Raw genomic sequence first — 25,131 nt, 5'->3', positions numbered from 1 at the left:
ACATCTGTTGGCCTACAAGTAACAAATATCTAATGCGCAGCGCACTTGCGTCTTGAAGCGCTGCAGCTCAGAGGCCACGTAAATCGGTTTTGCGGGACCGCTGCTGAATAGCCACTACTGCGCACTGCACTTCTGTGCCCCACTGCACTAATAGTCTTCTGCGCGCGTACGTATGCCAGCCGACCGGTGGCCAACTTCGCTTTCTACAAATACCGTACTTATAGTTCCTCGAAACGCGAAAAAGCGGCGATGCGTGTTGAATGCAGTTATAAAAATATGGCACTACTGAACAGAAGCGTCTCTTTGGCAGCACATACAGCAAGCAGCTGCGACATCAGTAGTACTCCTCTACTTATTGCAGCAAAGCCACCCGAGACAGAAGAACTCCTCAGGGTTACCCACTCTCCCAGAAACTCTCGCTGTATGCGCCAGGTCAAGTTATCGGCCCACGGACCTTATCGGGACCTTTCCAGGAGGGTGCCGCCACAGCATCGCTCGCTGGGACGTGCAACGGGAGCCCTCTCAGTCTTCCGTGCAAACACGACATATTGCGCCGTGAGGTACTCAGGACGGCCCGGCACTTTGGCCAACTTCTGCGACGCAGCTGCTAACATGTAAGCGGCGACACACTCGGTGCGCCATGCAGTTTCCACCAACGCCGCTCCATTCTGAGCCTCCGAAAATGCATTTCCTCCGGCTGATACGAAATAGAAGGAGAGTATTAAAAGTCGCACAGTAAAACTTGCGTAATGATGCAGCAAGAAAACGGGAAGAGAGGCCCTCTAGCTCTCTTGCGCAGTCATATATTTGTTGATGCGTCAGCTGGTTTGCTGTCGCTGGGCCCACTTCCCTGCCCATTGCTCAACCCCGTCTTTTTAGTTTTTAGGTCTTCCCCTTGGGATGCCTGCTGACACTGCTGCTGTTGCGGGCGGCGAAACTGGCCTGCCTGTGCCTCGCGGCGTGTGTATGGTGGTGACGACTGTTTGCCGTCGTTTTCTGTATATACACACCTGTCTTTACGACACACCCAGGCTGCTGCAACAGTAATGTCATCTTCTTTACCGCCACTGAGTAGACCTGCTAAGAACATTGCGTGCGCTGGTGAGGCCTGATGAGCCCCGGTAGAGCCATCGGGTGTCTGGACAGGTAGGGATTGTTTGTTACAGCAACGGCGAGCCTCCTTTGAGAATGGAGTTTGAGCGTCTCTGTCAAGAGACCGCCAATACGCTGCAAGGGCCAGGGCGCGAGCAACATCTTCGGGCGGAGTCGCAAGAGATGCGTCGCCCAGAAGCGTCTGTGCCTCATGAGGAGAAACAGCGAGACCTGAGAGCAAGATGCACACACGAAAAACACGCGAAAAAGAGCGATGAGGAAAGAAATAGACAGGAAAGTCGGGAAGCCAGGCGCTATAGTTTCAGCGATGAACGCCGTTTCGGAACAGAGAGAAACAAAAAGACACCGAACTGCTGACAGCATGCACAGCATAGTAGGAGCTCAACAGACACTCCCCAATGCACTGCACTTTTAACAGGGAAACAGGGCATTATCTTTATCTCCTTCACAGCTGGCACGAAGCCCTACACGCTAAAGGCCAAAAGCCCAGTATCTGACACATGACTTGCCTGTTAGCGCGAGGGCTTCAAAATCAAACACATTGTCGAAGAGCCCATCAGTTCCAAGAATTATTAGGTCACCGTCTTGAACAGGGACACTAGTAGATTGTATTGCTGATGGCTCATCGCCTATACGTCCTCCGTCCCCTTGGTCATACTCCTGCTTGGCTATGCTCACCAGTCGGGTAAGGCCCTGCGCGAAAATCCCAACAACATTGGAAGGCGAAGCTGAGAAAACGGAAAACAATTGGACCTGTTTTCTCTTGTTGCTGCCCTTCCCGTTCCCTGCTAATCGGTTCTCCTTGCCTGAAAGGCAATTCTCAATAGAGGGAAAGACCATGATATACAGCGTAATGGGAACTTCCCCACACGTATGCCAGAATGAGAGACTGACAAGCTGATTCATCTACAAATCAAAGAATGAGCATGCCTTTACAGAAGAAAGAAAAGCGGAGCAGCACGGGAAATGCGGCCTACCCTCTGCAGAAGTTCATCCCATTCTTCTGGGGCCGGGAGGTGCGCGAACTGAAAAGGAACATTAAATCCATGCTGCATCTCCTTCACTTTCTTCACCAGACTTAGCTGGCCCAAAGAGCCCCGGACGCGTGGACGACGTAGGACCAGACTGCTACTGTCGCCCAAGTTCGCAAGTCCTAAAAAATCACAAGTTCTGGAACGCAACCCTTACATATTTAGATTTGGTCACGCTCCACATATCGGACAACTACTGACGTTACCCCACGTAGAGGCCCTACTAAATGCCACGATAGGCAGTCGAACAAGCCTCTCATAAAGACAATATTGTCACAATTCTCTCAAGCTCTGGTGTTCACAAGTTTACCAAAAATTCCACTCTCTCCGTCAAGGACTCCCACAATTGCTGTACTGCTTCCAAAATTGCGTGCTTTGTGGTATGCTCGTGTTAAAGCTTCCTTCGCAACATCAGCAGGGTTGCAAGTTTGCCTTCCCGTTTGCATGTCTGCCTCAATTCCTCCGCCCGTGCCTTCTGTCTCGGTCTGTTTCGTCCTGCTCCTTTGCTCTGTCTGGATCTTGCCTATGGCCTCCTGAGTGCCTTGCATTAAATCTTGTGCATATTCTTGCGGGTTAATACCGGCCAGGTCCTCCCACTCCGACACGCCATCCGCCACCCCAAAAGCGTTGTTCGAAGCATCTAAGAACCAAGCATCCTCGCCCCCTCGGTAGCGCTTGTCGTCTCGAGGAATGCTGAATGCCCCTATCCATAGGCATAGGTCTGTGCGTGCTGATACCAAACGCACAAAAAGAAGACACGCACAGGTTACACTACAGCAACGCGGCAGCGAGGTTGGGAGAAATATAGTTGCAAAGGTTATGTAAAAAAACATCATTATCTGATGCCACAAGAAAATGACATCCGCAGAGAGATCATACAAGCTTCTGAAGGCACTACAGATTAATCTGGAGACCACCACGATCAATGAGTGAAGTCTGACCTGGTTCTTCGCTGTCCTGCTTCGGCTTCGCCTCTCTCTGCAAACGAAGTAAGTCCACCTCCGGATGTCTCTTCGCTAAAGGGCCTCTGAGAAGCTGCACAAGGATTTCCGGGTACTCCCCAAGGCAGTCGCTCATCGCAACATATCTAGGCGCCCCCCTGTGACACCCTCCACCACTTGTGCTGTGCTTGTGATTTATAGCGCAGCGGCCGGACGATGTTTCTTCTCTGCAGTTGCTACAACCCGACAGACACTGCACAAGCTGCTCCTCCTCAGCTTCAGCAGCGCTGGCCGCAGGACCCAAGCAAAGAGCCCCAAGGTCTCTGTGACGGGACACAAGGAACAAGAAATCGGGCGGAGACATTTGGGTTCTATTGCCTAAGTCCTCTACTGCCTAAGTCTACAGCCGGCAACGCGAAAAGGGAGCACTCACGTATGCAAGAAAGCGCATCACGATGTGAGACTACCTGTTTAGTCCACATTCACTCAAGCATATTTGTAACTACGTGCAGAACATGCTTTGCCTTTTCCCTACTTCACGACGCATGTGTGCGTCGTTGTGCTAACATGCATAAATATGTGTATGATGAACAAGCAGAAAAAGGCAACATCAGCACCACGTACCTGTGCTGTGTGTGAGCCAGGTACTTCTGAATTGGGCAAGCCCTCACCGTTGGTGGGTCTGACCAACTACAAGCACACACAGTTGAAATCACTGTTTTGCCAGGAACACCACGGTTGTTATTGAGCGCTGGCCGCGCTGGTGCAGCTGTTGCTGTTGAAGACGCTGGAGAAGGTGTCACGGCCCCATCTACAGCTCCGGTTGTCCGAGCTGCACCTCCTGGACCTTCCTGTGGAGAGCGGATCCACCATCCCGCAGCTGGAGCAGCTTCAGTCTGCTCAGCTGGAGGTCCTCTTTCCTCTCGCCTCCCCCGTACGTTGGAGCTGGGACTTGCTGTGGGGGGTAAACGGTGGTGCGGCTGCCGGAGGTGCCCGTGAAGACCTCCTTCGGACCACTGGCTTTGCCTCCCCTCATGGAACCCTGTGGGCTGTCCGTCGGGTGTCCCATCACATTCCGCGTTCATCACAACGTGCACAGAGGCTCGCCTTGGATTTTCGTCTCCTTTTGGGGTGACGACGGGAAGCAGCTGCACGAATAAACATCGGCAAAATTGAAGCACAGGCCATCAGCCACAGAAACCAAGCTGAGCGCCAAGGCAAGTGCCAAGAAATACGTATGTGTTCATGCATATTCAGACTCAGTGAATTACTTGTTAGCAATCATTTAAAGAAGAAAACATACTTAAATCCTACAATTAAGACCTTAAACCCTCCTCTTTTTACTGCAATGAGTCAAGCCTGTCTGCTAAATGCACAGGCACCTGTTCCTATAAGTATTCAAGTGGGAATACCCAAATTCATGTGTGGGAATACGTGCGTATGAAGGCTGGCGCAAATTACCCGGAGTATGCTGTTCGGACTACTACCACAGGAGCACACTTCGAAGAAACACATACTAGAGTGATGGTGGAAAACGTCTTCAACGAAGTGCATAGTTATAAAAAGGAAGCTATACACTGGGAAGTTAGAGAATAAATGGCTCGATGAAATATATAAACAAACATAGCGGTAAACGAGAGAAATGCAATGGTACATTCTGCGGATAAGCATTGGTATGGTTCAAAGGTGAACACGAAAAATAAGGCGTCAAGTGTCTAAACGCCCCCACCGACAAGGGCACGGAGAAGCACGCATGCCGCGACACACTCAATAATACAAGTACATGAAAAAGGCCAACGGAAGCTAGCAGACAGGAAGGCGAAGCAAGCGTACAGAGCAACAAACCGGTGATGACAGTCAGCTAAAGCATGCAAGAGTCATTCGGCAAGCAAAAAGAGCAAACGTTCAACAGCATACAGAAGAATGCAGACGAAAAGACAGACAGACAGGGAAAGCTGCAGAAAGACGCATAGGCATACACAGGCCAGTCACGACTGCAGTGGACCCACTTCTGGACAGAAATGCAGCTACAAAAAGAACCAACACCGAAAATCCAAAATGGAAGGGCAAATTCGCGTGGCCCTCGAACAAATGATGAAACCCACCTTGATTCCAGAGAGTGGCGGGCTGTTCTTATCCCGGGATGCGTGGTCTCCTCGAGTGCCCCTAATGCTTGGGCCACCTAAGGGTGGAAATATGCAGGAAGACAGCCTTCCTACTTGCGAAGGGACCTTCACAACCATTGCATGGTCGGGGAGAGACCCGAGGGTCCAGAGCTTTTTGCGGAGAAGATCGTCGCAGTCTCCTCCACATGCCCCTCCTGCAGGTCCTGTACCCTTCCGCCTGTGCTGGTTGTGGTCCTGATCTTCTTCCTGCCCATGGTGTTGGGTTCTCCTGCTCCGACCGTTCTTCACTGGCATGCCAGTGTCTCCGCCCCTGTGAAAGGGCTGGAAAAGTGGGTCTCTACCACTGACCCTGTCGTTCCTGGCCCCTGCGGATGCTCCACTCGATGCATGCGCTGTTGGAAAGTCTGCTGAATACTCCAGTCTCCCGGGACACGACGTAGAACGCACAACGCGGACTGGGGCCCTTTGGTAATATCTGACTGATCCAGAAAAGGCAAAATATGACAAACGGTTCCTCGGATGCCCGAATGTGGACCCCGATAGGGCGGGAGGTGTGCTGCTTCCAGTGACACTGCCGCTCCTGTTACTGTTGTCTCTGCTTCCTGCGCGTTCTGAAGAAAGGGACTTCGAATGCGCGGAACTAAAGTTCCGTTCTCCTTGATGCTGAGCCGCTCGTGCGACAGAACGAGCTCCGTTGTGGGAGCAAGCAGCCTGTTCTGACCCTCCATGTTGGTCCACTGGCCCGCAGGGAGACTCTTGGCATCGAGCCCGGACACTGGACCACCAGAGGCGCTGCAAGAAACTCATCATGTGACGAGCATGCGCTCCGTGAGTTCCCGGGAGTCCCTGTACCTCCTGAAGCAGTCGTATGGACTGCAACGACCCAGGAGGAGCCCCCGACCCCGACTCACTGTGGTACGAAGCAGATGCAGCAGAAGAGGCAACAGTGCTGCTAATGCTGCCGTTCCGGCTGCTGCTCCTCGGACAATGATTCTGAGGAGATACTTGACTGTCCTCCATGGGTAGACCTTGCTCTGTGCTAGCGCTGTTGCAAGTTGATAAGGAGAGTTGGTCTGACCTGCCACCACTCCTATCCTCCTTCTGCCTCACTCGAACTTGTAAAGTGGCCTGTGGGCCCCAGCCTGTCCCATGGGATGCCCCGTATTCAATAGTGTCAGCAGACATCGTGGTACTAATGCATCATTACGCCCACGGCGCTCTTCCGGACACCCCTCTTCGGAAGTGGCAGCAGGCCACGATAGCCGTGGTGTTAGGTCTCAAATAAATGGATGCGCGCACCTCTGCTGGCCTCCGTCTGCTTCTTAGGTAGCTGAGACGCGCGAAGGAGAAGCAGCGGGCTACCTCCACTCTCAACATGCGGAGGACACAAGAGAGTGCAGCGCAGATCACGACGTCCGGCTTTCTATGTCATCCACAGATACGGCTTTCCCCTCTACAGACTCTCACGAGTACATTGGCCAGGGAAGGATGCACAGAGAAGCCAGAGAGCACTCGGAGTTTAAACGATCATGACGGTGGCCACGGACCGCGGGAGTCCTGCGCCACAGACAGGAAGCGCAGCGGTGCTTCAAGTCTCTTGCTCAAATCAAAGAGTTAAATTGAGTAAAAAACGGAATTCTCCAAAGAGGGAGCGAAAAAACACCATTAGAAACGTGCTTTTGCACAATCGCGCCGCTGTGCGCTTTTTGCGGCTGGCGCTGCGCTGAGATGGCCGCAATTGCAGCCGCAAATGGCGACTTTTGCACAAGTATGCTTTCTATTAGGAACGTGAAACAAAATTACGTGCAATGGAGGAAAGAAGGCCCATATAATGCAGAGATATTTGGCCCGCTCAACCCCCTTGTGAGCTGCTGGAGTATGGCAGCGGTTAGACTGGCCGCTGGTCTGGCGCTGCATGCACACCGGTCAGCTTGTTGAACAGCAAATGTTCAACTTATTGCTCGCTTGAATGCTAACATAAGAGGAGTTTTGCATTTTTCATATCTGTTCCATAGCAAGAAGGAAGCTGCAGCCTGAGCCTCCTGTGTGTGTCCAGGCGATCGACAAACGAGGGTGGCAGCAGAAACGCTGTGTGCTAGGTGAGGTTGAAATTAACAAGGGATAAACGACAGCACAGAAGAGACAAAAATGAGAAATGTCCAATCTTATAATAAAGGCACGTTTAGTAGTGTAACGCTGTAAAATGTGGATTGTCGCTGCACCAGCAGGGTGAACGGACTGTCGTCGCCAGCATGAAGTCGCATTAATTTCCGTGATAGCCTTCTTCTAAGCATTTTAAGGAACTGTGAAATATTGCAGAGCGAAAGCATTGTGCGATAGTAGAGTAGGAGCCATGGCTTACACGTCGAATAAAAGCTGATAACCTTGCCGCGGTCGATACTAGGGAGAATAGGCTTCAATTATTAAGGTGCTTAGCTGCCCACAAATTCGTCCTAGGTACGGGATACGCAAACTGCAAGATAGCAGTGCACTTCTTGCAATGAGACAAACAGCTTCATGGTGCGCCAATGGGTTCCGCGCTCTTGAATGCAGTATGATCTCATGTGCTCCTTGCAGCTATGTATGCAGCACTCCAGTGAACCATCCTGTTTTACAGCTGAAACTCGGGGATAATATAAGTAGGAGACACCTCCAGCATCTCTAACCACGATGTTTCGCACTAACTGTATCGCGGCTTGGGTCAGAATGTACGGAACAGAAGTTTTTGATAGTCAGTACTACGGTACAAACTTCATGGCGATACGAAGAACAGAAGCGCCTTGCCACTATTCAAACATTGTGCACTTATTGGTCGACTAAGGACATCGGACGATATGCCTTAAAGGCCCAGAATAGAATGTGCAAATGAATCCCGACGGTTAGCCCATTGTAGATATCTTGGGAGGGAATCAAAGCATCAAGCCACATGGAGAATTGTACGCCACTTCGGTGAGAGTGGGGATAATTACTTGACGGCAAATGTATAAGGCGAACTGCTGTTTTCTCAAGTGGAAAATTCAAGGGCGTTTCTCTTATCCTCGAGGTTTCTCTTTCCACAGCATTTGGCAAAACTGTATCTGTAGTTCTAGCGGAGTTGGCGTTTGTGCTGTTCTTCATTCAGTAACAACCCACAAAAGAGGTTTCGTTGGCCCTGGCTAATAGGGTCGCCACTCCTCTTGAGCGTGCGTGTAGTCATCAGACCATAGAAACACGATTTCCCCTCCGTTTCTTCCGTGTTTTGTGAAACATCTGGAGAAGTACGACATAAAGCGTTTCGAACTGAATTGGTTCCCCTCTCGGAAAACACTGGTGCTTAGCGCAATGCTGATATAATTGATAGCCACAGTGTACGTTGTCGCTCCACCAATCACATACAGCTTATGCTTGCCTTAGGTTATGGTGAAGGATCAATAAGCGATGAACATCGCTAGCAGTAAATGAAAGAGGGGCGGAGATAGCATAAATGCTCAAGGGATGTCGCCGGAGGAAGCTGTGCCGGCGATCAACAACGAAGGAAGTCTCATCCGGGTTAAGTTATGTAGGAACTGAAAATCTGTGGCGCAGCAGAGTTGAATGCCTTATCACGGCAATTCTTAACCAGTGGAAACTTATCCTGTTCGCAAGAAGAAAAATTCTCTTCACAGCAGCGATTCACTGATGCCCTCACGCGAAGTGGAAAAAGCAGTTTTGCTCCCCGCTACCAGCTGTTTCGGGCAATTAGAAAACAGTAGGCGATGACGCAGATCAAAAACGAAACAGTCCTCAGTGCAGTTGCTCAGTTTACCTCTTGAGTGTCTCCAAAGGGACCAAGGTGAACAGGTGCCTGTGTGGATTTATGCCACACGTAAATGAACCTGTATACTGCGACAAACATACGTCAAACTGAAGAAGCGTTTTCTTTTAAGCACGAGCAGTATGGAAACACGGGCACCAGCCCTCAATCCTTTGTTTAGCACTTTCTGTGCATAATATAAGCCGTTTCCTATTTTTGTCGTTGTTGGAAGTATATTCCTAATCTTTTTACTCCATCCATAAACGAGCATAGCTAAAACAGTGCCTGATCACTACTTCACTTAAGTGATAAACAGCATGAAAATGCAAAACGACTCATCCTGAATACTAAAGCTGCATAAGTGACTACGCCGATTTGTTTACCCTACTACAAGGTTGCCTTATAAACTCCAGCCACATGTTAAAATAACATTCTATTCCTGTTCACTACCTGCAATCCTAGAAATCACTTCTACGAACTTCTGCGGTGAAACGCTTGATAAAGCTCAACTTGAGCTTCATGTTCTTCGTAAAAAAGTCCCTAGGGAGGACGGCGTCAGAGTAACGAGTGTAGATGCTGCCACCATGAGACTCAGGGATATGTAGATTGAATTGCCTACGCAGAAAACTCCACTGCTGCTCTATCTCCACAAAAAAATTCCTTGCCCAAACGGGACAGAGTCTTAAAACCATTTTCAATAGTGCCACGTTCTATTCGCGATCTTCAGTTTACCTTTCGCATCAAAAAACTCTCTCCCATCACATATTGCATCCAGCATCGGGATTCCTACCTAAAACTAACATGAAGGTAGCTGCTCTCGCCAAAATTTGCCTCAGTAGCTGTAAGGGTGAGGCATACAGTCTTGATGTCCACCGTGTAAGGCGTCCTGCGCATAACGGTAGGCTTTCACATTTCCTGCTTCGTTGTGGAGGAAACCTGCAAAGCCCTACCTGCAACTGGGAGACACTCGCTCAGCTGCGGGGCTATATACGCTCACGAATCACACCTGGAAGCAGCACGAGTGAAGAGTCTTTCGCTCCATCCCCTGAACGTTCCAAGCGCGTTGAATGTGACGAGTGCTTGTAGAATAAAACTACGAGTTCAGCGCTTCTGGACGCCGTCTCTATGCCCCGACAAAAAAGGAACAGTGCACTTCTCTAAAAGTACGAGAACAAAAATATCGTCTTCTCATCTCTGTTCTTTCCATCTGTACCAGAATATTCAGGTGCAGCACTGCACTTGTGCCAGTCGTCTACATCGGCCACTCAAATGTGTCCACTGCTCCCACGTTTATTGCCTCATTCGGGCTTTTACTCCGGCACGCGGCAACGTTCCCCGTCTTTCTACATAAAAGCGAAATGCCGCGCTCATCTGAAAGGATGATGATCTCCAGAAAATGAGCAACTTAAAACAACAATTCGAAAGTCTGCGTTTGCGAACTGGAGTAGGTCCCCTTAGGTTTCTGGCACGCCTAGAAGCTCCGCAACAGAGAGGCAAACGAGTAGCCAGCAAAACAGATTCGCCACGAGATATCGCCACGAGATAGCATACACGGTTTCAGGAACGCCAGTAAGTTCCCTTTCGACTACTCTTCCTGGGGAAAGTCTTCGTAGGACACTTGAACAGTGCACCTGCACAGCTCCTCCACTTGCTTCCCTGCGTTTTGTTTCCTAAGGTCACCCTCAATAGCCCTTAAGGACCCCACAGCACGTCTCCTGTTATTCCATGGAGTTCCAAATAGCGCAGAAAGCAAAGGACCCGGTTCCAATTGTCCTTTGTACAGTACCACCGTATAATGGTGAGCCCCAGTGCCCGGTGGAGGGTGTATATCCGCATAGTCTCCTCCTGCCCCCTTAGGTTCAAAGCGGAATGTGGAGGGGATGGAAACCCCCGTCCGCAGTCCGTGAAACCAAAAGCGAGCCGTCTCATCTACAAATACGGCAGTCGCTGTATCCGTCGCTGACGTCTCCCCCGTCACTTCTACGATAGGAGATGTTCTGTAGCCCGCAGAAAATGACACGCTGCAACTGACCGAACCTCTGTGAGACGAATGCTCTAAAAGCGAAGATGCTTTATTATGTGCCTCCAAGAAAATCATGTCAAGGTGGCCGTCTGCTTCTCCTCCATATTGTGAAATAGGCCACGCAAATTTCGCCCCTTCTTCCTTCAATGCCTCTGTCTCTGTTTCCGCTGTCTCGATTCCTGACAGCGGCGCTGCTGACGGTTGCAAACGCGCGTAGTCAAAAGACCCGTATGGCACCTTGTGGTGGCGTAAGTCCTTCAAATGCGTGGCCCGACTGAGCTGCACTGCTCCTGCCGACGGCGAGCGAACGCACGCGACAGCTAGGCACAAAGCCAGGACTCTCGCTAGCTGGAATCTTTTAATGTCCTTTGAGAAACTCATTTCAGCAACTCACTAGAAAGAAGAACAGAGAGCAAAGGGGCAATTGCCTGTGGTGGTCCAGCCAGGGAAGAGTGACCTGTGAAGTGGTTGGTCCTCTGCCTCGTCTGGTGCAAGCAACAGTCGCACAACTAAAGGCAAAACCTTTCAACAGGGCTTGAATTTAAAAGCAAAGTCCCAGAAGCAGCACTGTCGAAAAGCGAAGCCGGGCCAGAAAACTCACAACAGCCACAGCAAAATCGACAGTGGGTTGGTTGGGAGAGTAGGCTGCGGTCCGGTCAGTTCCCTCTGGTCGAGCAGTCTGCACACTATGATTCTCCAAAAAATTGAATAAAGCGAGCGCTTCGTTATGTGCAGGAGAACGTAGAGACACATGGGACTGCTCACCGAGGTAGCGGTGATCTCGCGCAGTAGACCACTAGAGTGTGCCCATACGGGCAGCTACGGCGTAGGGAGCATATCTCAGCCTTCCACCGCTTCACAAAGTTTTTTTCTGCTCGTAAGACCATTAGAATACCCTAGAAACACGATGTAGAGAAAGCTTCAGCTGATATAATGCACGAAAAGCGTTACAGGTCGCGGATATCAACAACTGCGTAGCCTCACTGCAGACACCTGTTCATCGAAAGGACTAAACCGTCCTGGCAAGGCGTTCGAAAGAAGTAATTCTGCAGCTGCATGTCTGTCGACTCGAGACCGTCGGATGCACAGTTCCTCAGTACGGCACTGACTGACAAGTGGCCGCTAGCCAGTGGTGCTATTAACACCCCTATGCGGCCAGCATGCCTGACGACTAAAAAGCACCGGGAGTACAGATTTTTTGTAAGGCACTTTGTAGGGTAAGAAATCAATTCACATGCAACAGCTGCAACGTCTCCCGCTGTAAGCGAATATTTGTTGGGCTAACTTGTTGCCCCACAGTCGATCCCTTGAGAGGCAGCTCACTTGATCTGCAGCATCAAGAGCAAATCGTTCGAAGGCCTGCTGATGTAGTGCGCCTTAACGTTCATACCATTAGCGGCACAAATAACAGAGAAGCTACTGTGCTGGGAGCTCACGAAAACGTTAGCACCCTCTAGCACAATCTGTCGAGAAATTCAATTCGGGAACCAAAACACAGAATCAACGATTCCCAGCCCGCCAGCCGCTTGCGGAGTGTCCATACGTACATATTCCATTCAGATCATTTTCAATGACTTGCGTCAGGTTTACAGGTGATGCTTTCGGCGCATGCTTTGCGGCAAGCGTCTTCCCTATCCTGTGCCTCGCTTAGGCGAAGACGGAGAGAGCGCTGCATCTCCTGAACGCGGCCTCCAGCCTCACTTATGGCATCTTCTCCCTGCTGCTGCTGCTGGCGCTTTTCTAAATGTGGAGTGACGCAGAGGGTTAATACGGACCAAGTCCCTTGGCAAGGGCTAGTGCCTACCGGCGGAGACTCTGCATCAGTCGCTTCCAATGCTATTGCTGCTGCACCCCCTGTAGCCTCAATCAAGTCCGCCACTGAGGGGCTGAAGTTGTAGTGCATTTCTGTATCTCCCCCTTGAATGCACGAATCACTGGGCGGTGCTTTCTGTTCTTTTGTCGGTGGCTTCTCCTGCTCTCCGTTTTGCACACGAGCCGATCCAACATGTATGTAGTGTCTCACAAGCTCTGCTGCTGTGCTTGCTGCGGCGAGTTTGAGTCTTGGATACTTCTGCTGCATAAGATGCTGGCTGAGGCGGGTGAAGACCGCCCACCAGAGCTGTGGCTCCGCAACCGCGCACAAACAAACCGCGAGATTTACAAGCACGCTTAGAAGGTTTGAAAGACTCTGAGCAGTTAAAGAAAACAACAAACCGCAGATGCCACACTTCCGCAACATTAAAAGTACAGCAGCAGCAGTATTCCAAAGCCAGCATCAGAAATGCAACGCCTGAAGTAGAATCTGTGAAAATACCGAAGGTAGCAGAAGCGGAGTGATCGACAACTGCGATGGAATGGGACACCAGGAAATGGAAATGAAAATAACCGACCTGCAACAAATCAATTTTCAGTTGAATCGAGATCACTTGGTGCCGCACAAACAAATTCAGAAATTCCTTCACACCGGGATGCCCATTGCTTTCACTAGTGCTACTGTCGCCTTCGCTGCCCCTCCAGGCGGTGAAGACACAAATGCCTTTGACGCTCAAGGCGGATGGCAGCCTGATCCATGAAGCAGTCGATGTTACTGCAGATGCTGAGCTACTCGACTCTGAACCCTCTGGAGCTTCTGAAAGCATACGCGGAAATGACAGCGCCGGAAACAGTGCTTCATTCCTTAAAGACAGATGCATGGCTGTCTATGAAGTAGCGGCCGCAGTCAACAAACGACATACCTGCTGGTTCTGCAGGCTTGTGGCCGCACTTCACACCGAGTCTGAGGCATAGGTCAATTTCTATGAAGCGGAGTAGAGCCGTTACGCCGGCTTTGAGGGCACTCTCCTCGCGAGGATTAAGCTGGTTGCTGGTGCGGCTAACTTCAGACCCCACTGGAAGGGTTTCACTTTGTTTGTTTCCAGTGTCTTCTTCTGACGAATCATCTTCGCCGCACGGCCCCCCATCCACTCTTTGTAGAACCTACGTCACCCACCACTGCTTCCTAAGCCATAAATTATGGCCCGCAAGAACTCAAAGTTAAGTTCTATGAAGCCATAAGCAGCGCAGCGATTTTCACCCAGAAATTCTCCTTTTGAGACCTACAGAGTGTACAATGCCGAGGAGGTCGTCAAACGGTTGTGAAGCGCGAGAAGCATCTGGTACTAAGTGCAGCCAGGTGGGGATGTGAGCCACAACCGTGAGTTTGTCTTCAAAGTGCAGACGCAAAAGGCGCTTTGTAATAACAGCAGCGCTGCCGCTGCATGCGCTGTCTGATTTTGCAGATTCTGCAGCTGCTGCTGTATTTCCAGGACTGGAGAGTCTTTGAAGCAGCAACAACCCATCTAGGGCAGCACTTGCGTCTAGAGCGGCAATGTAGAGGGGGGCTGAGCCCTTGAAGGCTGCCTGGCCTTGAAGCAGGCGACCAGTCACCTCCTCATGCAGCTCTTTAAGAACTGCTACTTCGTGAACATCAGCAAACTCTCTGCAAAAATAGGTAAGGACGGCGGCAAGAAGAGTAGTGTGTGCATCGAATGAGAGAAGAGAGCCCAAACAGCAAAACCTCAAAAACTCCAAGAAATTTTCACAAGGCTCCAGTAGTAGACGCCCTCTTCTTTACGGTGCCTATATGGACCCCTAAAATACAACAAAGAGCAGTGTCTACGGTGAACGTACGATGAGAACCCATCTTTCCAGGTGGAAGCGACGTGGGCTGCAATGGTGGAAACAGCGCGACCCGCAGTGAGCCTTTCTTCTCGCTGTGAGAGGCACAACTGCTCCTTCAGTTTTGCCGCGATAGGTGACAGGTAGCGAGGAATTCCAAACGCGTCCGATGAAGTAACCTCTGTCCATAGATCCTTATACACCTCAGAAATAGCTGAGTTGCTGCTGTGACGAAGACAAAAAGCGAGTGCCCCAATGGCTCCACGCAGTTTCGCATTGAACAACTCGCTGGCCCGCCTGAAGAACCATGAGACAAGCGAAAGGGACAGGAACAATGGCAGCAGCAACACTCTTAGGCAGTAATGCGCGTGCTCAGGAGCGGAATCATCGATGTGCAAGTGAGCCACTCGCAGCTTGGTCCGACAGGAAGCAAAACGCTAGGTGCAGGGACAACAATAAAGGAGATATGACCGGAGGCACTGAGAACATACCTAGAAACATGCAGAAGGGCACTGCCCACGCCAAGCTCCGTCTCTTCTCTCTCCTGAATGTTAAGACAATCAGGCGGCGGTAGCTGCAACAGCTGCTTCTCCAGGACCTGAATAAAACACAGAAGACCTACGGCACTTCAATTGCAGATGCATAAGCACAAAGGCCCAACAGCAAACAACGGACAGGAGAATGATGCATTGACACGCGATGGGTTAAGAAGTGCGTGAATGGCTGAGAAAGCGAGATAGGGGCACTGAAACTGATGATAACCGAGGTAGAATAAAACACGGAGTGGCTGAAAGAGACAGAGGATGAATTTTGGTTGAGCAGAAGTCGACGAATAGCTTTTGGAGTCGCCTGCACACTCAACCAGATATTTCACCTCTTGCACTGCTTGCGCGGTCGCAAACTTGCAGACCACCGAGAATGCTTCAATTGCAGCCCCTCTGACGGTGGGAGATGGGTCCAGCAAACTGCGGGCGAAGGCCTTAAGCAAACGCTTAGAATGCATGGACTCTTCAGAAAGCTTGCTGCCCCACTCATCAAACAGCCAGCATACAAAGAAACAAACTCCGCAGCGACTCGCCACACCAATACTTCCTCGGAGCTTCTGCAATAGAGGAGGAAGCAGGAGGCCTACAACACTCAGGTCCATTTGCCGCGCCTGAGCAAGACAACCACTAGTAGAGGAGTCGCAATGAAGAGCAGCGGCAGCCGACAGCCAGTTTAGCCAGCAAATAAGTGCACACCGATTGTGATTCACAGAAGAAGCACAATGGCAGCAAAAGCACGCAGCACACAGGGGGAGAAGAACGTATGGTAAAGACTGCCGGAAGATGCGAGGCGGAGAAGGAATAAAAAGGCGACATCTTGAAACGTTTGATGGAAAAACAGGTGATCGAAGAGAAGAGGGGAACATATTCCCATAGGATGGCCTACGAGAAGGTATACAACGGGAAAAAGGGTAGGTGAGAGAATAGGCGCCACAGGAGACAGACACTGTGATGGGTCCTCACTATATCTTTCAGTATCTTGGCCGCCCTGCCCGTTTGTGAGAGAGACACTCTCGTTTTTTCGAAATCTTTCTGGGATATCCCATGTAGTTTCTCGGCATGAAATTGGTGGAAGGAGAATGCGCGAGGTTCAAATGCAGCCAAGCCTTCTATTAGAAACAGCACTAGCGGCACCAACCAGTCTTCGTTGCCTTTGCCACTGCTATCACTGCTGGTGCCTGCAGTCGTCTCTATACTTGTGCTGACGCTGCTTCTGGACGTATCATTAGGCGCCCTTCTAGAGTGTTTGCGCTTCTGTGCTGCAAAGCAATTGGCAACGCTATCGCCGAGTACATCTAGACAGAGGATGCGAAGCTGCACAGAGAACGGAAAAAATGAAAACACTGGTGGATCTACACTAAAAGCGCCACCACAGCAGTCGTTTGCTGTGGTATTGGTATAACAGCGGCATCAGCATTTTGCATTACGGTGATGAAGGGTAGATCTTAGATGGTATTTTCTTTTAACTGTGCTCCGCATCTTGCCTCTTTGTTTCCCGCGTGAAGCTCGCATATCTTCTGCAGAAGAGACACCGTAGCCACCAATGGGCTCCCTTCACAGCACACCTCCACAGTGAGGGCCCTCAAGGCCCTTCCCAGAGTCGCAGCTGCTGTTCTAACTTCGTCGAAAACGTCATCCATACACCGTGCGGCTGACAGCCATAGGTCCGCAAAGTATGGTTCCACTTGAGCCCAGCCATGACCTGGTATGCAAGCGAAAAAGAATACATGGCAGATCCTTCCAATGACGACTTTCTGACGCAGCTTATGAAGGCAACAGCAGACTACGGAGCTACGGTGCCCAAATAATAGCAAGAGGAGGCTGCGCAGTCACAAAATGCTCCTGCAGATCCTTTTGCAGCTACGCTAAGTCAGTTGCGGCGAAGGAGCAATAACAGATGATCCACAAGCCGCAGTACTTGCAACGCGCCAAAACTACGTTGCCGGACCCCGCCTAAGTACGTCTGCCCCGGCTTTGCAAGCAGCCTCTCTTAGAAGTTGATTGGGCCCCTGTAAATACTTGACAATGTGCTTCACGACTTGTTGCCAAACTGAAAGCCGGGCCTGCTGCTGCTTCTGCTTCTGCCGCAGCGCAAGGATGAAAGCGTTGTGGCTAGCGCTGGAGTCAGTGAGATCCGCCACCGAGGAGATGCCGTAGGTCGACTGAAAACACAGCGGAGTATGAGCTAAGCTGGCGATGCACGCAACCCAGTAAAAAGGCTTGAGAAATAGAGATATGTGAAAATGGGCTGCAAAACCAGACTGACGCGAAACCTAGAGAGAAAATGATCGTGAGAAAAATGGGCAGTTGCGGCCGTGATAGCCTCTACCGTTGTTCTGTTTCTGCAATCTTCTGTACCTCTTTGCACCTTCCCCCATTTAAGGCTTCATATTCGTATTGCTTGCCCAGGTATCTCCTGCCACCTTTGTGTTCTCTATCTCTCTCACGTCTACACAACTCCCTCCTCACTTCGCGGCTGCCTCTGTGGCTCTTCGCTTGCAAAATTGTATCTATTCTCTTCCATGGCGCCCCTATCGTTCTGTTTTTGCTTATATGTACGTATTTATTTATTCTCTGCCTCTGCCTTTTTAGATCAGTGCCCGTCCGTGTATGTGTATACGTGTTCTGCTTTCAGTCATTGCCTCTTTCTGTGTCTCTGCCGTTGCTTCGTGTCACCTTGCCTGTGCAAGCATCTCCACAACCTCTCTTAGAGGCGCCGTTGGATGCCAAAAGTATACGGAGAGGCCAAATAAAAGAGGCAGTGGACAGCAGTACATCAAAGCCGACACTTGACTTTCCACCAACATCACTTCTAGTTCCTCTGCCGCGGATCGCGATACAGCTCCCTCTGTACCGCTTCCTGATTGCAATTGTTCGGCTACTGCAGCTGAACCCGTATCTGCATGAATTGTTGCCGAATTAGGTCCAGCAACGTCTTCTGCAATGTTGTTGGCGCCCAGAAGCAAACGTTGTCTAAGACGTGGGAGACAGAAGGCCGGAGTAGAGACATCGCATGCGGCAACGCACAGTGGCTCCACAAACAGGGGTGGGAGGGGTTGGTCTAGCAGTGCATATACAGCTGCCACATGTCCGGCATCTTTCGCTGTCTGAAGCAGCAGGCGCAGCAGCCTAGATCTCGCCAAGCCTCCATCCGTGTCTCGCAGCTCCGCTGAAGCGGACCACGGTCCGTCCTTTGATTCCTCTTTTTCACTGTCTTTGCTGTCTTTCGGTTGCTGCTGCTTAACAGAGAAGCCTTGCATCTTCAAAACGTGCTCACTGGGACCAGTGGACATACGAGAGCCAACGTGAACAGAAAGCTCGTGTAGCAGAACATCGCGCGCCGGCTTGGCTCCTAATGCGTGTGCTGCCGTTGCTGCTGTTGCTCCAGAATTAGTAGCAGCAGCTTCTGAGGCAGCTGGTGAAGGCCGACTAGCTGTCACTGTTCCCGGTGTGCATGCGGCAAGAAGGCAGCGGCTCAGTCCCCTCCATGCGCAGTGACCCACAAACGTATCAGCGTCCCCTACTCTTGACAAAAACACTCGCTGCAGTGGCAGCAGCACCGCAGCAATTTCTGGCAAGTGCTTTGCATGCAAAAGCACTGCCGAAAGCCAGCAAACCGCAGAACTGGAAACTCTTCGCCACAAAGACACTTTCATATATGGGGATGCAAAGACTAAACGGACGAGGCCTTCGTCGATACCGCTAGACGCGGCTGAGGCTATTGCAGCGTCAATCGCTGCTGCTGCCGCTTTTTCATCTTCTCCAGTTGCCGATTTCTTGCCAGCTGAGAATGCTTCTGGCTGCTGAAGCCGTGCTAGCTCCACCATCATAAGCAATACTTGTTTCACCTCGCCTGATAAGACTGTGCCTTCCTCACGTTGCGCGACTTCTATCTGTGCTGTTCTTGTTGCTTTGCGCATGCGGTGAAGGTCCAGCAGTAGCCGCACCATTGCAAGAGCCCCTGCAGAACGAAGTGGCGGAGCAACGAGAGGCGCCGTCTCAAAAAGACTCTTGAGAGCACGACTATAGGGCCCGCGCCATCCGGCCTCTTTGCTTTCGCTGTTGCTGCTGCTGATCGTACAGGCATTCGCTGCTGAAATGCTGGCTAGAGAAGCAACTGACTGCAGCGAGGAATGTAGCACTAGAAGGCCAGTTCGTTGCGAGGCATCTGAATGACACATGATCCACAAGAACACTACCGAATAACCGCAACGCCCTGCAAGAACCAGGCCGTGCCGTAGCAACTGCAATCGTAGCAGCACGCGTCAGGTCTACAACGCAGTCGCCGCTACCTGTCTGGAGAAGTTTGACTCACTTGCGGCTGGAAGCAGCATTCCTGTCTCCGGAGCGGCACAACGACGCAGACTAGCCTTGGATACAGTGACTAGAAGGGACAGCAAAGAGTCAATGGCTGCAATGCCACGGCCTTCACACTGGTCCTGGGGTCCCTGCTCCTGTTCCTGCCGAAGCTGCTGCTGTACTTCACTTGAAGACAGAAGCACAGCCAATAGAGAGGGTGAATGACACCTGAGGGCTTGCGATAGCGACTCTAGACTGCAAAGCAGCAGCGCATCTGCCCAGGGTTGTGAGTACACCGCAAAATCAGTGATTTGGCGCTGTTGCTGATGGGATTGCTGTTGCGAAAAAGTCGCTTTAGCGCAGTCTTTCCCACAATACGCGGTGGTCCAGAGGCTGAAATGCTGCAACAAAGCTGAGACTGCCTGAGTCACTACGTCCCTGTCTCCGCTGCTGCTCCTGGCGCTGCTGCTAGCACCGCCCTCTGCAGCAGAAAATATGCAGCCCGCGACAACTAGGCTCCCAGCAAGCTCCCCAGGTGCTGGCAGCTTGTGCATCTGTTCTTGTTGCTGCTCGTGGGACTGTGCAGGCATTTGCCAGTGCTGCTCCACTTGTCCCTTGAGCCGGAGGTAGAGTGCATCAGAGGGGTCGCTCTGGTGTTGCAGCTGCTGTGGCCTCACTGTGAAGAGTTCATTTTGCACCAGCTGATGTACGCCAGAGGTGGTCCCTGTAAGAAACGGAAGGAATGCTTTAAGAAGGCCGTCGTGTCCGGACGCATCTGCGTTTTTCTGCACTTCTCGCTGCTGTTTTTCCTTCTGCTGCTGCACTGTAGAAGCGATAGAACACAACAAAGTAGCTGCAGCCCTGCGCGCATCTTCTCGTGTTTCCTGCGCCGCCTCTCGAGCCTTTCCGGACTTTTTTGCAGCTGAAGGATTAGCAGCGATAGAAGTTGCATCCAGTGAAAGCGTAAGAGGTGCGAACAACACCGAAGAAAGCAGCACAGGCACTTGCACAGAGAGAAGTGACAACAGAGATGTTGTTGGCTCTCCCATCTGCCACGGCTGGCTTTGCTGCCATCTGAGAAGTCCCATCCAGCACCGACAAAACGTACACCGCATTGATGCTTCAACTGCTTCATCGGGGTGTTTAGCCACCAGAAGAGGCAGCAGAAGCGACGCAAAAGAGCGCATCATCTCCAGCCCAAGCTCTGTGCTTTCTGCACCAGCCCTTGAATCTTCCTTTGAAGTCAAGCGCAATTTCTTGAGTGGTAAATCTGCCACGGTTGCTGTTGATGCAGATGCTGCATCTGCTGTTCTTGTTGATGCGTCCTCTTCTTCTGTTTGCTGGTGCTCGGTTTGTTGGTGTTGTTGTCTCTCTATTCCCATGCATGCACGGAGCTGAAGCTCGTCATGCAACAGACTTGCGAGGCGCTTGGCAAGAGGCAAAATGATTTCTGCTACTTCTTCCACAGACGTGTTGGCCGCCGCAGCAAGTTCCTGTTGCACCACGCGGGGTTCCACAGACAGAGGGGAGAAAAAGGGCTGCTGCAACCCTGAAGGCTTCTCAGTTTGGCAGGGCTTCTGCCCACAAAAGCCCAGGCGTGGGAGCGAGAAATGCAGGAGCGCGCTAAATGATGGGGCCTCCCGGCGTGCACACTGCTGCAGCAGATCTGTTGCAGTCTCGGCCACAGAAATCTCCTTTGATTTGCCGCTGCCATGAGCACTTCTGGAGACTGGAGTAGTGCAGCTTAAACAGATCATGCAGTAAAAGCTGCAAAAAAATGCACCAACGCACAGCTCCGAATCGTACAACTTCGTAGTGGCGATGATGCTGTATGCATAGCCGTTCAGCCTCTGTCAATGCTTCGGCTTACCTGTGGCAAGGGTGGTACGTGGGGAAGGCCTTTGTTGCCAGCCGCAGGGCTTCCTGAAGTAGCAGCTGTTGAGGCACTGCAAAACTTGGGGAAGCGTTGTCTTCGTCTGCCTCACTAGGCAACTGACTTTCTGCATTCTTGTTGGCTGCTTCGGTTTCTCTGGTTGCTGCTGGGGCGTTTAGCCACAGAGCGAAGGTCCAGTCAATTAGACAGATGAGCTGTTTCTCGAGATAGTCGTGTTGCTGCTGCAACTGCTGAATCAGTGCTTTTTCTTGCAGCATTTCCGTTCGACCCTGCAAGGCCTCTCTGAGGGCGCCCAGGTGCTCAGCCAGCCAATCTCCACAACTGCGCAAAGCCTGAAGAACTGAAGGGGTTGTTGGGTTATCCATAACAGCGCTAAGAGAAAGGGCAGCTGAGGCTGCACGTCTTCTTTGTGATTGGGTCTTTGCTCCTTTTTGCTGTGCATCAGCCTCAACAGCTCGGGGCAGAAGCAGCAGCAGCTGCTGGAGTAGCTGCAGCATTCCTTCGGTCACAGCCGACGAAAAGGACACACTCCAAGAGCTGTCGTGTTCCTCTTCCAGCATCACAGAGCATCTGCCGTACTTGCAGCTGTTAACATCTGTACCTTCCCAGCGGCGTGGAACGGGATTAAAAGGACAGACACGACAGGCAGTGGAGACTGCTTCCAACAAGGGAGGAAGCAGCTCGCGAGTTGCTGGCTGCAACAGTAGTTCTGCTGCAGAACGAGGACGTAGGCGTGGGGAGAGTATTTCTTGGCTGAGCTGGTAGACGAGATCTGGTGACACTACGGCGTCGGAAGAAAATACTGCAACAGAGCACCGCATGAATTGTTGCAGCAGCAACTCAGCACCACTGAGCGTGTTGCTGCTACCCACAGCGCTAGCACCCTCCGTAGCAACAGGCTCCATAAAATCAGCAGCAAGAAGCTCTGAAGCTGGAGGTGCCGCAACCAGCAACAGCTGCTCAAGAGCCCGAGCGAAGAAGTCAAGAAGCAAACACCCCACGCGTGCTGTTAAGGGACAGAGAAGCTTGTGTTCCAGTAGCTGTTGCTGTGATAATTCTTCTACTCCTCTGGGCTTTGGTGTATTTGTGTGCACATCGCAGCAGAACCATTTCTGAAGACGGAGACACCATTGCAGTAAGGACAGCGCGGCACTAAAGCGGGCTGTAGGCTGCCCTGTACTATTCCCCCATTGTAGCGCCTGCTGCAGCAATCCCAAGGCTTCCCACTGCAGCTGCAGCACAGCAAGGCTGTGCCTCGTTTCAGCTGATGCTCGGCTTTTCCCCAGCTGCTGCAAGAGCTTCTGCAGCGTTTTGGTGGGAAGCGGGCCCCGAGTTTCCTGTATGGCGGAACTTGTGCGAACAGGCAGAAGAAGCGGACGCTGCTGCTGCAGCCGCTGCAGCGGACGAAGAAGAGCCAAATCGAACAGAAGCTGCAGCAACAACTCGTCGTCTGCGTTGCTCTGCGTCCAGTCCACACATCACAGCAGCTTCTGCTCGCTCAACAAGTGGAACTGCTACTGGTGCACTTCTGTGTCACTTTCCTGGCTTCGATCTATCTTACCCCACAAAGCGGCATCGCTAGCGGCAGCAGCAGTGTCGCGTTGGCTGACTTACCCAGCTGTGGGCTTCCCAAACACAAAAGGTATAGAACAACAGGCATTATTACGGAATAAATTGACGCTAGCGGGGACGGCAGCGCAAAGAAAGTGACTGCATCAGGGTTGCCAGAACCTAGAGAAGCGGCAGCGCTCACCGCCGAAGCAAGGCGCGTCAAAGTAGTTGTGCAGGGATCTGAAATGGAGGCGAAGGGAGCGCAGCTACCCAAAATTATTGGCGCAAGCATTACTGGGGGTAGGATTATCTTCTCCGTTTGTTCCGTTGTCGTTGGTGTTGTTGTTCGTGTCGACTCTTCCAAACCTTTCACTGTCGCTTCCTCTGACTCATTGAGCGCTGCTTTAGTTTCGGCAGCAGCAGCTGCCGCCGCCCTAGCTGATTCTGCAACTTTCTCGTCTGCAACGTCAGCAGCCTGAGTGGCTTCCGTCAGCAATTTCACAGCTCGGGTTTGCTGAAGAACTAACTCTTGTCGCGACATTCTACACCCGTTCTCCCACAGCTTCACTATCCCTGCAGGCAAGCCTCTACCCTCTCCTTCAGCAATCGTTGCTGCTGTCTGTTGTGATGGCGCTCCATTTGCATTTTCTGCTGGTCGAGAGGCTGACTCCTGCGACCCAAGAACACTAACGAAGCCGCAGCAAACTGATGAGCCGATCTTTCCCCTGTACGACTGGCGCCGTCTTTCGTGTTCCCGCTTGTGCAAGGCCGTTAAGTCAATGCTTTGCACCACGCGCAAGGCCATTTTCTGGAGCATCTGCTTCTGCTGCGCGTCTGCTGCTGCAGCTGTCGTGCCAGACCCCCCGTCTAGCAGCAGCAACTCGCAGATGGCCAGCAATGCTGCGAGGAAGGAGGAGGAAGGCTTGCTGTAACAAGGAAATCTGCTGATGTCGTTGCTGCTAGCTGCTGCAGCTGATGTGGCTAATAGTACCTCCGTTTTCTCTGCAGCCAGAGCCTTGAGGACGCGCACTCCCATGGAGTTGCTGCTGCGATTGCTACTGCTGCTTTTCTGTCGTAGCGTCTGTATGACTTGGTTAGCTGTGAGACATTCCAGAAGCAGCAAGAGCATTTTGGGGTAACTAGTAGTAGTCCACTTGTCGAAGTTGTTTAGCAGCTGCAAACCGAGAGAGCAAAGGTCCTCCGGGGTGCTGCGGGACGCAGCAACGGAGAGAAACAGAGGTATTACGCCTCTGACAACAGACAAGTTGCTGAGCCGTATAGGTGGGAGCTGCAGCTGCTTCAGGTGCTGCTCCAGCAACTCCTGCTTCTTGCCTGTGAGCTGCTGTTCTTCTGCTGCAGCAAGGAAAGACAGAAGCTCTCCGGCTGGCACGGGCACCGCTGGTGCTTCTTTGACCCGACGGAGGCAGCTGTTGACAATACTTATGACCTGCATAGATACATGAATAGTATAACGCTCCTTCTGTGACACACTACGCAGCAATGTATACTGCTCCTGCTGTGACACACTACGCAGCAACGACTACTCGGAAGCTGCGATTGCCGCTGCAGCGGTTCCCCTTGCGGTGACCGCAGCTGCAGCAGCTCCTTAGGCTAAGACTGCGCGAAAGTGTCTGCAGGTGCAACATCACATTACGCTGCGGCCGCTTGCCTTGGGCAGAGAAGGTGGGGGACAAGTCATTAGCTCCAGTATCACGCGCGGCAGCAGCTTCTTCAGGACTGAGACAAGTGACTCATCACTGCACAGGCTGAGACGCAGTGCCGTCTGCTCGTACTCAGCATGTTTCTGCTGAAGCGCGTTGCCGCTGTTTGCTGAAGCAGCAGCTGCTGCTGCTGCAGCAGCTCCTGTGGTCTGTGCTGGATCCATCGGGAGAAACGGCATGCAGTTGGCTCACACAGCCTCCTCCATAGGCCTAGCATTAATTTTGGTATACAAAACGTGGATTACGATTCAATTTCGAGGCTTATGATCTCCGTCAATGGCAAACGGCGAGCCATTTACGTTGAGTAACACTTGCGCTAGCGCCCCGTCTCCGCAGAAGTCAACACTACTTCCTCTTCCAGCAAGTTACTGATCCGGCCCCGCTGCAAGCAATAAAACATAACCAGTCGAAGGTATCTGGTTTTCTTCCACAGTACACTACTGCTTCCAATGTGTCGG

At 51.6% G+C, this 25,131-nt stretch overlaps 4 protein-coding genes across 4 annotated transcripts; all 4 read right to left on the bottom strand.

Moving 5' to 3' along the window:
• Positions 1-799: 799 nt before the first annotated feature.
• Positions 800-6,231, bottom strand: ETH_00012710 (uncharacterized protein; the record flags this gene model as incomplete). Its single annotated transcript, XM_013372671.1, has 7 exons — positions 800-1,323; positions 1,695-1,806; positions 2,091-2,266; positions 2,455-2,874; positions 3,086-3,408; positions 3,710-4,233; positions 5,191-6,231. 7 exons carry the CDS (start codon positions 6,229-6,231, stop codon positions 800-802), a joined length of 3,120 nt encoding a protein of 1,039 aa, XP_013228125.1.
• Positions 6,232-10,568: 4,337 nt separating this feature from the next.
• On the bottom strand, positions 10,569-11,387 carry ETH_00012705 (uncharacterized protein; the record flags this gene model as incomplete). The annotated part of the gene is made up of 1 exon (XM_013372670.1): positions 10,569-11,387. The coding sequence occupies one exon, from the start codon at positions 11,385-11,387 to the stop codon at positions 10,569-10,571; it is 819 nt and encodes a 272-aa protein (XP_013228124.1).
• Positions 11,388-12,573: 1,186 nt separating this feature from the next.
• ETH_00012700 (uncharacterized protein) lies at positions 12,574-24,405 on the bottom strand (the record flags this gene model as incomplete). Its single annotated transcript, XM_013372669.1, has 14 exons — positions 12,574-13,194; positions 13,397-13,635; positions 13,742-13,982; positions 14,106-14,484; positions 14,676-14,960; positions 15,155-15,261; positions 15,538-15,819; positions 16,172-16,522; positions 16,693-16,910; positions 17,157-17,370; positions 17,890-19,376; positions 19,524-21,274; positions 21,378-22,861; positions 23,155-24,405. 14 exons carry the CDS (start codon positions 24,403-24,405, stop codon positions 12,574-12,576), a joined length of 8,910 nt encoding a protein of 2,969 aa, XP_013228123.1.
• Positions 24,406-24,597: 192 nt separating this feature from the next.
• ETH_00012695 (uncharacterized protein) lies at positions 24,598-24,852 on the bottom strand (the record flags this gene model as incomplete). The annotated part of the gene is made up of 1 exon (XM_013372668.1): positions 24,598-24,852. The coding sequence occupies one exon, from the start codon at positions 24,850-24,852 to the stop codon at positions 24,598-24,600; it is 255 nt and encodes an 84-aa protein (XP_013228122.1).
• Between the last annotated feature and the right edge of the window lie 279 nt (positions 24,853-25,131).

Source organism: Eimeria tenella, genomic scaffold, assembly GCF_000499545.2.
Source record: "Eimeria tenella Houghton genomic scaffold, Eth_scaff102, whole genome shotgun sequence".
Lineage (NCBI taxonomy): Eukaryota > Apicomplexa > Conoidasida > Eucoccidiorida > Eimeriidae > Eimeria > Eimeria tenella.
The sequence above is the reverse complement of the archived record's forward strand: the minus strand, read 5'-3'. Positions and strand labels throughout refer to the sequence as shown.